The 13,674-nt window shown below is 38.5% G+C and overlaps 1 protein-coding gene across 2 annotated transcripts in view; it reads right to left on the reverse strand.

Moving 5' to 3' along the window:
- epha6 (eph receptor A6) overlaps positions 1-13,674 on the reverse strand; it is a 183,995-nt gene that overhangs the window by 73,469 nt on the left and 96,852 nt on the right. For both annotated transcript variants that reach the window (XM_030757617.1, XM_030757616.1), the window contains one exon: positions 11,836-12,171. In XM_030757617.1, coding sequence (XP_030613477.1) covers positions 11,836-12,171 — 336 coding nt within the window. The remainder of the gene's footprint in view (positions 1-11,835; positions 12,172-13,674) is intronic.

Genomic DNA, 13,674 nt, shown 5'->3' on the forward strand with positions numbered 1-13,674 from the left:
TCTTCACTGGAAAGTGTTGATATGCACATTTTCACCCAAGAAACACTTGGGTGAAAATGTGAGTGAGTTTTCTGATCTTGCGCTTGACTACGAAGCGCTGTAGTGTAGAGCAGAGTGTATGCAAATATTATAGCAAGTGTAACACAATGGTGCACTGCAATCTGATCAGCTGTAGTTCATTTTGAAATGCATCTATTTGATCTGTTTATCATCCAAACACTCTGCTGAGCTGCACTGTAAGAACCTGTATTCAAACAACTGTTTAGTTATATGAACAGCTGTAGAAACAAAATGTAGCAGTGTGGGGTTTTTTTAAGCATCTTCTGCATTTTAACAGGCTGCAATCCATATTCTTGTGACATTTATCCTATTATGTAAATTGTATGGATACTGTAATGAGAACTGGATGACCCCCCCCCTCCAAAAAATATCCCATTATAAGAAGAAACAAAAAGACCAGACAAGGAGATAAAAATAAAATCTGATTTGCTCAACATGACATTTCTCTGACAGGTTTGTAGGGGCAACATATCTCTGAGAGGAAACAAAAGAGCCAAACTTTATGAGTAAATGAAAAGGCCAATAAACTTCAGCATTAATGCATTAAATCAATGCCATACAGCTGCCTTATAGTAGCATGTGATGGCAGTATTTATTGTGATGAATACACAAGTTAAATGTACACAAGTGATACTATGGGAGGGTGAGAAAGAAGAGAAAAAGAGAATGATAACGGTACATCAGCAGAGTAAATACTCTGATAAATCACAGAGGAGACAGAGCTGTCGAATAAATTTATCCCAGCCCATTATTCCCTCTTGTATCTCCCACCACAGGAGGCATAAAGAGTGTGTGTGGATGTGTGAGTGCCTCCTCAAGAGAGAGTGATGATGAAGATGACCCTGGCACTGACACATATAGCAACATAGGGGCACACGCACACACACGACATCCGTGACACAACGACACTAAACATTCCCTTGAAACACCATCACACACACACGGCATCAGGTAATTGGGGCCCCTGGGCTTGGGTGCCAAGGGTGTGCATTTCTTGCAGAGAGGCAGATAAATCAACTGTTAATAAGCCAGCAAGTGCAGAGTTTCTATTTACGACTGCTCTTTCTCCACAAGGCCAGTGTCACTAGCCCAAATGTGGTCTCTCATGCTGACAAACACCCCTATTCACATATGCACACACCTACTGTACACACACACTTAAATGGTCCTCAAGCAGAAGACCCCTACATACCCGTGCCCCTGGATGTCAAGGGAAAAAATAAAGCTTCTCATGTAATGCAATATATTCAGCATTTTTCATCAGTTCATGCTTTTTTCTATTAAATCATAATGGAGTAAGGATCTCAGCTAAATCTACCCCTCTGACATGCACACATAGAGAGTCGTTGTCAGCGATGTCAGGCTTCATTGGTAGCTAGACCTCAGTATGGCAGCACAGTGGAGGACAGTATTGATTCATCCGTGGAAAGTCACCTTCTTCCTCACCCCACCCCAGCAGCTGCCTCGAGGGCCCTGGTCATTCCATTCAGCCAATTTGTATGGCTGTTGTTATTATTAGTGTTTCTCTGCTATAGCGCTTTGGTCTTGGGGCACGGACACACCGCTTTATGATGCCGCGCCTAATAAACATCATTGTCATTTTCCCAGGCTAGTAATTAAGTGTGGGGCTAATTTGTCATAGTTAGTTAGCGTGGCGCAATGCCAGGAGAAAGCTGCCCGGGAGGGGTACGGTGGCTGAGAAGGCCGGGAGCTTAATACAGGCTGTTCATATAGAGGCAAAATTGCATCATGACATTGGTGCTGGACTGGGCATGACAGAGGGCAGAGGTTTTCATATACAGACACTGACTTGGACATCTCTGTGTACATAATAAGGATAAGGACAGTGATTCTTTATTGTCATTGTTATTTCTATAACAACAAAATTTAAGTGCAATACACAGTGCGGACAATAAATAGAATACAAAACATGTTGAGTAAAAACATTTTCTGGCAATGTGTAAATGTTAACTACTATTTCAACCTCTTGTCTGATTTAGTATTTTCAGTTTAGTCTGACGTTTGTTCTAATAATAATTTAATCTGTTTCTCAGCACACCTTAAAATTTGTCTGTGTGCACACAAGCGTATGCATATGTGTGTGCAACAGCATCTGTCTCAAGGCTAAGGGGAGCAAGAAAAGCAGAGAACAACTGGCAAGGCAAATCACGATGGAGAAATATATTCAGATTAGGCATGCAGGTGATTCAGTATTTACAGACATCATATTAAAACCACATTAAGCCTAAAGAGAAAAAAACAAAAAAAAAAACAATTGAAACTCACATAACTGAGTTAATCATTTCGCCTCAGAGGTATTGTATATCTGCAGAAAGATCTAATTTGAACACTTTCATAGTTCCAGTGCTTATAAACAAAATCATGACAAATTAATAGGGACAGTAATAAACGTTTTGTAGCGCAGGGATTCAGGTGCTGCCACATGATTGCAAACTATTCATTTTCTCAAAACAAACAAACAAAAAAAGATTTGCGCTGGTCACGGTTTAATGAAGTAACTTTATAACAGGACACTCTCTTCCTGAAAATAAATTATTTATTGGTACAGTACACCAGCGACGTCTCTGCCAAAAGGACGTATCTGTAACAGTTTTGTATTGTTTCTAATGGAGTCGAGGTTAAGGATACTAACACGCAGTTGTGGGAAATAGATGTAAGAGGAAACAAACTTGGAACTCATTAGAGCAAATGTTATCCATCATACTCTCGCTCTCTACTGCATTCAGAATTTATCTTAAATTATTTTCTACATTTAATAGCCCTCTGAGGTTTTGGCCCATTATAGAAAGAGTTTGGTTTGGGGCCAGCCTTTTACTTTGTAAATAGAGTATATTAAGCTCCTTTCCAGTGTTTATATTTTTATTCTTGAACTCTCCTATCATTATTCACCGTTTAAAATAATCCTTATTTATTCATTACTGGGCCTCGGTGCAGCCCCTCTCTCTGAAACGAGCCATTTTAGCCAACTTTCTTTGCACCTCGCAAACTGAAGGCTTTAACTGCAGCTGCCGTGCTCAAAGCCACAGTTGTGTGCCTAAGATGACCATATTAAAAATATTGCCTTCATATGACATCATAAAAATCCAGGAGTAGAAATATCTGCCCGAAACGAGGGCTGAGACAAGTCTATAGTCTTTCACTCACAGGTTTTAGTTACATAAAGCAAAGAGGCTTACTGTTATTACATCTAATGTTATTACGTCTCTCATCAACAAGCTGCAGCAGCAAGAATGCAAATTGTGTGATTCAAATACCTTATGAAACATAGACAGATTATGGAATCATAATCCATAATATGTATATCTTTACCTTAACTACCTCAGTCTATTGTGCACAACTTCACATTTATATATGCAGTAAGGTAGTGAGGTTGCATGCTAGGTAAGCACATCCTGAAAAGAATTCAGTCTTCAGTAAAGGCTCATATTGTGTACAGTGTTGGCAGCAGCATGTGGTTAACGCGGGCAACTGTAGAAAGCGAGTTAGAGATGCAGCTCGTGAACAATCCAGCATTCATTCAGTTCTGGCATGCCAATCACATTAAATAAAACATACCATTAATTCTGAAGTCATGCACAATTTAGTGTGTCTACACTGTCACACACTGTCATGTCAACTTTGGCTTTGCAGACGTGGATTTTCAAAGGAAAATGATGTGGACACAGTCAGTACCAAGTCAATGAATGAACAGCTCTCCTCTTCCTAGCTCCTCCATCATTGCATATCATCATGCAGATCTGAAATTGTTAGCTATGCCCACCAGCTTTTCATCTACAAAAGATTGTGTGATTAGACTCTATCAAGTTGCTGTAAGAAAGCTCTGATGCGTCACTGCAACTGAGAATCTGATCTGTCTCTGATTGCTTTTGGTGACATACACAATTACCCAGCTGCTTCCTGTGATTAAACAAACTCTCCTGTTTCTAGGCCATTTCCTTCTTCACTTCCACTTCCTCCCTCTGCTTTTCTTTTTGCATTAATCCACCTGTCCACTTCTTCTCAGTTTCTCAGTTTAATCTACAAAACAGCTGTAATGCCTCATCCATTTACTTTGCAGACATATGCACAATAGTTTACAAATGCACCCATGCTACATGTATAGACTCATTTGCACAGAAACAGGAATTTAACAGTGTTGAGCACCTCGACTGTCCCTGATTCACTGAATCTTAATTCACATTTGTAATAAACAGCTGAACTTTCAAGGCAGCTTGCTAAGTGGTTTTGATTCTTACAGAGGAAAACTTCCAATATTTAGTACAATTCTCAGCAGTGCTGCTTTTTAGTAGCTGTTATGCTTAAACCAGGATCCATGCTGACTCTGAGTGGCTGCTTACTGTATCTTCACACTGTTCATGTTGTTATTTTATTTTATTTTTTGTTGTTAGTTATGATAGTATCTAACAGTGTCTCTAAATGATGCAAATGAGATGATATGTATCCAGTTTTTACATCTCCAAGTCTGAAGCCATGATTCTCAGCAGGAAAAGGTGAAGTTCAAGTATCTCAGGGTCTTGTTCATGAGTGTGGGAAGGGTGCAGTGGAAGAAATGCTAAACGGATTGGTCGAGTGTCTGTAGTGATGCAGACACTGTACTGATGGTCTGTTGTAGTGAAGAGAGAAGTGACCCTGAAGGCGAAGCTGTTGATTTTATTGGTTAATCTTAATTCCTAGCCAACCAGTGACCAAAAGAATATGATCGAGGATGCAAGTGGTGGCAATTAGCTTCCTCTGAAGGGTGTCTGAGCTCAGGTTCAGAGATAGAGAGAAGAACTCAATCATTCAGAAAGTGCTCAGAGCAAAGCCACTGGTCTCTCGCATCAGAAGGAGCTAATTAAGGTGGTTCAAGGTACAGTACGCCTCTCCAAGCTGAGGTATTATATTCATGTCCTACTGGAGGAGACCCTGGGGCAGACCCAGGACACACTGGAGAGATTATGTCTCTCAGCTGGCTTGGGAACATCTCAGTGGAAAAGCTGGAGCTGGTAGAGAGAGCGAGAGAGAGCTCTGTGCTTCTCTGCTTTGACTGCTGCCCCCCTGAACCAGACCCAGATAAGTGATAGAAAATGGATGAACGGATAGCATCTCTGTACAAGTAGTATCCTCTGCTTAATGATATGTAACCCCCCATGAAATTTGTAGAATCTTGTAATCAACATTACAACAAACCTGCAGATTGAGCCTACACAATGTAATTAAAATTACTGTATGTAAGCCAAGAGGTTATGTTTATCTTTCTATTTGTCTATTAGCAGGATTATACAAAATCTACCAGACATACCAGGCAGGAAGAGCATAATGAGCTTTGGACCAAGCCATACAGAACTTAGCACATTCCTTTCTGAAAGCATTTGTCACAGAAATAACTTGTCAGATAAATTGCAATAGTTGCCATGGACACTCAGATGTTTTTTTTTCTTCTTTTTTATAGGTGTTTTAAAAAACACACTTAGAAACACGCAGAAACAAGAGTGCACTTACTGTGTGAGTGTGTGTGTGTGTGTGTGTGTGTGTGTGTGTGTGTGTGTGTGTGTGTGTGTGTGTGTGTGTGTGTGTGTCTTCCCTGCACTCTCTTTATCCTCTGGCCACATTTGTTGTCAGCTAATTTACCCTCTTCTTCATTTTGCCACCCCCTTCTTTGCTCTTTCGATCCTCTCCTCACTCAATCATCTTCTCACACTCTGCTTTTCATTTTCATCTTCTTTCTTTCCTCTTCCTATTATGCATCACTTCATTTGTCTCCGTACCACTCTTTTCCTGCGTTCCACATTCATAACACCTCTCTCTCAGGCGTGCTGCCTGATTTCACTTCTCTCACTTAACCTCTACATCCTCACCCAGCTGTCACATGCCCTCTAGCTTCTTGCTCTTTTCTCTTTTCCTTTTGACCCAGTCACCCACTTTGGGAGATCTTTCTGTGGGAGTCGACCATGTTTACTGGTGGATTCTGCTGGACGTGAACTTTTCTGTAAATATGCTGATTGAAAATTATTAAGGCACCCAGGTCACAGCAGAAGCATCCTCCTCATGTGGACATAAGAACCATAAATGTGCTTATAATGTCTCCAGAATTAATTAATTTTCCTCTTAATAGGCCATGTCCCTGTCCTGCTGTTGATCATTATGCATTTTAAAACCTTTTAAAAAAAATAAAAAAATTATAGTAATAATTTGCAAATGCTTTAAACCCAACATCTAAATGGAAGTAGTACAGTTAGTACAGTGAGACAACATATCAACTGTTTAAAATATGATTTTTTAAACTTATTTTTTAAAACTAATAATTAATTAACCTATATTGAAACTGATGGGAGTAACAAGAATCATGACTCATGAATCATCATGTTTACCACTGTGGTATGTACCACAGTGGTACATAAATGGTGTTTGGTGGTGTTTGGGAAATATGGAGTCATATTCTGGCAATTTTAAAAGCATGATATTCTGATATTTTTGCTGAAAATAAGAGATCAGTTGGTGGAACTCCTTTGTCTTATGCTTTGTTTCATAATTAGGCAAATGTCCTTAGGCATGGAGTGGAGGCAGGCCACTTTAGCACCAAGACACTTTAAGTGTTATATCATTGTAATGCACACAGAATATGGTTCTGTATGATCTTGAAGAAGACTTTCTCTTGATGGCAGGACATATTGCTCAAAGATTGGTATATACTGTTTAGCACTTATGGTGCATGTATTTAAAATGTGTGTGTGGCTTTTCCTTCTCCTTTTCAGCCCGACAAATTCAGCGTTCGTGATTGCAATTTTTAATTCATCAGAGCTCTTGATAGTCTTTTTCATCTCGCCTCAGTCAATCTTAAACAAGCTGAAGCTCGGGGAAGGCAGAGATTGTTTCTGTGTGTGTGTGTGTTTTAGTGTGCCTGGAAGAGTTTTAACTGTGTGTACTGACAATGGAAATGTTACTGAGCCCATACAGTGGTATGCACTGCAAAAACGAGTCATTTTAGATGCTGCTGGCTGAGAGCCTGAAGCTCATGGCCATTTAATATCAGTTTTGACCTCGTTCTGTCCTTGTGTAAATTTTTTCTTTGATTTTTTTTAAAAGGCATTATTTACTGTGGATGATGAATGTCAAAATCCTTAGCAATTTTACACTGAGAAACCCTATCCTTGGAAAGTTAGGCTATTTGTCCATGCAGTCTTTCATAGAACTGTGAACCCCTCCTCATCTTTAATACAGAAAACATCTCAGGATGAACTTTATTCCAAATCATGTTACTCACACATTGCCAACCAACTACCATAGTTAGTTTTGATGTTCCATTGTTCTTGTCTTTTGAGCATTGCTCCAAATTTAAAATGAACATGTATAATAAAAGAAATAAACAAAAACCCCTAGCATACTTCAGTTCCTACAGCTGCTATTTCTTTTTGTAAAATTTTAAATGCAAAATAAGCTTTAAATTATTTGCAATCATCATGTTCTGTTTTTATTTACATTTTATATACTGTCAGAAGATTTTAGGAAGTGGCGCTGTAACTCTCCAGAATCTACAGTGCCTGTGTGTGAGTTACAAAGCCTCATGGGAGTGCATATATCAGGTCAGTGTCACTGAATCAGTCACTAAATATTGAAAAGGTTATTCCTGATAGGAAATGATCACAGGCCTATATAGTTTCTCCATTTCCCTCATGCATGTGTACAGTATTTAAATGTATTTATATCAGTGTGCATGTGCGTATCTGTGTGTGTGTGTTTTATCACAAAGCAGCCCATCATAAGCACAACAAATCATATACTAACTTCACTGGCGTAAGCCATTTACCAAAACAGCCATCAGCATTTTAATGACAGAGTTTAATCTATTTGTGGCCAGAGTAAATTATTACAGGGGACTCTTGATATTCCTCACAACACACAGAAATTCACGTGGCTCTCTCAATTCTGCTGATGGCAACTCTATGCTAATGGTGTTGGAATTTTCTGTGCACCTTTCCAAACAAGCCCATCACACAGAGGTTTAGGTGGATGAGTCAGGGGAAGCATATGTGCCAAAGCATGTATGCATATCACTGCCGCATGCAGGTTTTCATTTTCTTAAGAAGGTTTGCATGGTTATCTTTTGACGTGAATGCATATGCTGACCGTGTGCACTCTTTCAACTTTGTCAAAAGCCTCTGCAGTTTTTCTATTGCTGACTTTGAGATAATTGCCATTCTTAATCAGTGTGTCTGGCAGATTAACCCAACTCCTCTTCTAGTGTCCCGTAGCTGCTTTTAGTGTTTGTAAGGTAAAAGTTGTTAGGTAAAAACACGACGCATGTTCTTTTGTTCAAAAAAAGCAACTTTATTTATGCAGAGAAAGATTAATATCAAATAATAAGGGTGCTTCTGTCTAAAGGCTCCACGAATGTAACACTTGGTTTCACAGTGCTTTGCATTAGTTGAAGAGTTTCTTGTAATTACTGCAGGAGATTCTTACACGACAAGTGCAGAAACATCAGTTTTACATGATTAAGATGATAGATTAGAAAAGGGATATGCATTGTCATGTAACCATGACTAAAACAGTATGTTACTGTGCTCTAAAACTCAGTCTCTTTTCACTACATTTAAGTAATAGTGTGGAGGTATGAGAATGGCTACATCACCTGGTCACTTCTCAATATTCCAACCACTGATTATTCGCATCCATCACATTAACTTTAAGGAAACAGGTCTACGAATGAACCAAATGTAAGAAATCCATTTACTTTGCTTCAGTAAGTATCTATAAATACATATATTTAGGACTCAATTTGGGAAACAAAATTGAGGATTAATTATTTGAAAACAAAAAAAAACACCCCCCCCCCCAAAACAAACAAACAAACAAACAAAAAACTGCAACAAGAAAAGAAAAACACAGCTATCCTTTTCCCTACACTCAACCAGGAACCAGGCAAATAAGCACTGTAGGTCTGACACTAACAGAGGAACAAACCTGATGAATCCTGAAGCAGTTTGCTTGAATCTTTGGCATGTGAGGGAAACAGTTTTTGTAAATGTTGAGTATACCTTCTTCCAGTGATTCTAAACAGGCTTCTCCAATCATGGCAAGCACAGTGGGAAAACCTACACTGTATAAAGTAAGCCTTTTTTTTTTTTAAAACAATACTTTAGAGATTTTGTACACTACGCCATCTCCAGCACTGGTAGTTAGCTCAATAATATCTAAAAATCTCAGATGCATCTGGTAAACCTGAGGCGTATTATTTTTTTTTCTTCCAAGATTATTTTTCTGGGCCTTTTTGCTTTTGTTGCATAGCGTGGTAGTGGAGAGAAGAGAGGATCTCAGGGAGAAAGAATGGGGGAAGGCATGCAGCAAAGGGCCCGAGGTCAGAGTTGAACCTGGGCCACTGCATTTCAGCTCTGAGACATGCGGTCACCAGGTGAACTAAACCAACACACTAAGATTTATTACTTTTAACTAATAGTACTTAGCAAGAAGTGCCATGTACCACTGATGAGCTGATATCCAAACAACATAAACTTGAAAAGATTTATCCATTCATTACTTGCTGCTGCTGATAACATGACACCTGCTGCATCCATGGTGCTGGATGGAACACTGTGGTATTATAGCTGCAACTAGCAATGTAATCAATAACCTACCATGATTACCATTAAAATAAATGACACAGAGTATTGACTCACTGACCAAACTCTAGTTTCTGTCAAGGAGATAGTGGTAAAATACATCATCAGTCTGCTTATCATTGGCCGAGGGCCATAAATCTACCTTTTCCCTTGAGCATTTTAAATAGCTGCAGCTGTGTATGTTAGTGTTGAAATAGGTCTTGTGCACAGCCCAGGGACCTGCCACAACTATGTGCTAAACTGGGCATCTTAATGAAATAAAAAGGCTGCGTGTAACATTGAGGTGCCGGTAAAGGATAGAGTTGTCCCCAGTGACACAGAATAATGCATTTAATGTGTTTTGGCTGTATGAGAAAATGTATTTCCCTCAGCCTCCCTAAGCAGGAGCAGAAAGGAGGGAAGGAGAGAAAGAAAGAGGAGGGAACAAAGAAGAAAAAAAAAACAAACATAAAAACAAGCATCCTTGAATATAAGAAACCGCAGGGAGAGAAGGAGGGGGACAAACAACCAACAAGAAAAAAAAGGGGTGAGGAAAATGTCAAGGGAGGAGGCAGAAAACAGAAAACACAGTGTTTGCAAATTAGAAATTAAAAGCATAAGCACGCAATACACCAGAGGATGTCCCAAAGGAATAATGGGCCTTTCAGCATGAACACCCTATTTGAGGTAAATAGGTAGAGACAACAACTCCTTGAACCTCTGCCATCATTTACAGTTTTGTTTAAGGGTACAAACCTACAAACACTAGAGGGACATTTACCTTAGTGTCATAACTCCAGGCATGTCTTTCTTTACTAACTTCCTCAAAAGGCAACAGACAATGAAAGTATCTACTATTAATTTTCACAAGAATGCACAAACCTCCACCAAGGCCCTGGTAACTCTAACAAAGATATGTACTTAGAACAGACATTCTTGACCACAGCTCCAAAGTACATAGTCATTCTGACTGGCATATGGTGATCAAATATTTAGCAGATTAAGTTCTGTGACAATAAGGGCTCAAACATGGGGCGAGAAATTCTGTGAGTAACATTCATGACCAATGATTTGTTCCCATGCTAAATTATTTCTACCATCTATAAAAGAGATGCCATCAAATTGTGAATGGACATTTGCCTTAAATGCAACTCCAGTTCAATCATGTATTCAGTATAGAAGATTCACAAATAATAATAAGAAAACAGAATGACCTTAAAATAATGAAAATCCTTTCCTGGTTCTTTAAAAAAACAAACAAAACTGAGATGCGAAACTTATTAAGGAACGGGTGACATTTGCATAAGGACTGAGGGGGAAAAAAAAAAGCCAGGAAGAGTAAATAAACAAAAAAAGTTGTTTACCTTCAATGTTTTTTTCACTAAAATGCTCTGTACTGTTTTAGTATATGAAACATGAATACATTTCCAAAACCAATTTTCTTCTTTCCTGCCTTTGTTGGCACACTGACATATTTCTTGGTGCATTACGTCCACCTTTAAGTAGAACAAAATGTCACTGGCAGGCATTAGCACTGAGTCATGTGGATTTATGAGTGGTAAACCACTCATAAAAGTATTGCTCTATAATGCTGGTAGAGGTCACAGAGTACCTTTAAAAACAGGGGATGATCTCCTCACAGTTCTATAAATACTTGTTAAGTGAACAAATCCTCTGGGGGTCATGAGTTATGAAAACAAACATGAAATACTCGTGCCCTATGGCAGCTATATCCCTGCCAAAAAGTAATGAGTTTTTCACTTGTTCGTGGTCTAACTACCATAAAAATATTACAAAAATCAGGTTAATCTTCATTCAGTTAACATATGTAGCACGATACTGGAGAGGTATTAATACATTTCTAACCACATAAAGTCACACAAATCAGGAGATTAATTGATAGCTAAGTAGATCATCATTGCAGCTTTCATTTATATGTATCATCATAAACATACACAACATCACCCACAACATATTTGGCAACAGAGGCTTATGGTAGTGTGAAAGTAACACCAACCAGCACTGAGTTATCATGAACTTTCTGCTGTGATATGATGAGCCATATTGGGAAAGTTTATTCAGTTTTGAACCAACAAAGCAGAATCCACAAGTTTTTTTAAAACAAGTTTTTTTTTAGCAAATGACAAATAACATGTTCAACAAAAGCAATACTCACCACCCTGATCAGTGCTGACGGTGATGATGGCCACCTGTCGAGGGAAGGAGCTCATGTCTGACACACCATTAAGCGACTCAATCTCAAAGGTGTAGTTGGCGTGTGCAGAGAAGTCCGTGACGGTGACAGTGGCGTTGGTCAGGCCTAGCGGCCCTGGCATGAAGCGAAGCTCGTCCTCACACAGCTGGCACTGGTCGGGCTCAGGGCCACAACGTTTACACTGGACGTTGTAAGTTAGGTCCCTGCGACCCCCCATGTCGCTGGGGGGCGACCACTCCAGCATCAGACAGGTGTCATTCAGGTTAAAGATCAAATTTCGCGGAGGAGATGGGGGGCCTGCAAATGAACAAAAATGACACAATTAAAATGAGACAATTAAAATGATATTTCAGAAGACATATGGGTAGCACTTTCTATTACAGCTTGATAATAATGTGTAATAGTAACATAAGAAGATACAGAAGCTATCACAAGTGTTTTCAGGTGATCATCACAGTTCTTGAAGTTTTCTTTAATATGTTACTAATATGGAATTAGATAGAAACATAGAGTTCTGCATTTTGCAGCCTTGATTCCTGGTTATTACAAATAAATTAGCACAGGTAATAAGCCGCAACATTAAATACAGTATTTACACTGTTACCTTCAAAACAGGGAAGAATGCTGGGGGCATAGGGTTGGATTAATTCCAGCATTATAATATAGCAACAGTAACCTAATACGTTAAAGCACAAGCAATATTACATTATTGTTGTTAAGCAGTTACTTACACAAGTCAGTATATAAAAATTCAAATATTTCCATTTTACCGCTAGCAGCACCATACTATTACTAATATGTTTGTCTTCACATTTTTGCACATAATTTCTGGTCTCTTATTATCCAACTGCATAAATCTCAGTGTAATATTACTCAGGTATAACCATTGCTGATACACAATATTACTTGGTTATTACTTGGATATTACTTTGGTATTTAACTGGCAATAACTTTTTTATATTATTAACTTCCTGTTTCCACCTTATTACCCCACTATTACCACATTACTACTGAGCTGTATTAGGAAGCACAACCAAAATATTTTTAGATGATCTACTGAGAGACAAATCAGCAAAGCACCAAATTAAATGACAAAATACACTGTTGGTGTTCAGCAGCATGTAAAGGTCAGTGATGTTACAAATCCAAACAAATTTGACTTTAACAGAGTTAGGGTTAAGAGTTGGTGGACTCAGGTATAAAAACAACCTGTTTTGGTTCACTGAGAGATAGAAAACAGTTATCATTATAATAAATTTAGTAAAGTTAAGGGCACTACTGTATATTCAAAGATTGTTTAATGACCTACTGTCATAAGGTTAAGGAATTCAGAAATACAATATGCATTAATTAGCTATAAATGCCCATCGGTTCTAATATCACTGTTTCTGCCAAATGATTTTTCAAAATATTTTGCTTCAATAATATTTTTGAAATAATATTGATAATATAACTGCATTTTTGTAATTTTGTGTTTCAGACCCATAGCCACAGTTTCACACCACCCTACCATGTTATCAAGACAAACTGAGTTTCCATCAGCTACGGTCTCGACACTGGAGACTGCATTCTATCACCAGGCTTGATATGGTGCTATGTTTAACAATGATGCTATAGGTGGAATCACCTAAATCTTATTCTGTTGCTGAATTTGGAAATACTTAATTCAATCATGTAGTCCTTCTCATTGTGTTGCACTATGAGGAAAGGAAGAGCCAATTGTAAATCATGGACACCAATATTATGATGTTTTCCTATTACTGTATGAGAAACATCACCCCAAATTGCCATGTAAGAGTT

Source organism: Archocentrus centrarchus, chromosome 21, assembly GCF_007364275.1.
Source record: "Archocentrus centrarchus isolate MPI-CPG fArcCen1 chromosome 21, fArcCen1, whole genome shotgun sequence".
In the NCBI taxonomy this organism is placed as follows: domain Eukaryota; kingdom Metazoa; phylum Chordata; class Actinopteri; order Cichliformes; family Cichlidae; genus Archocentrus; species Archocentrus centrarchus.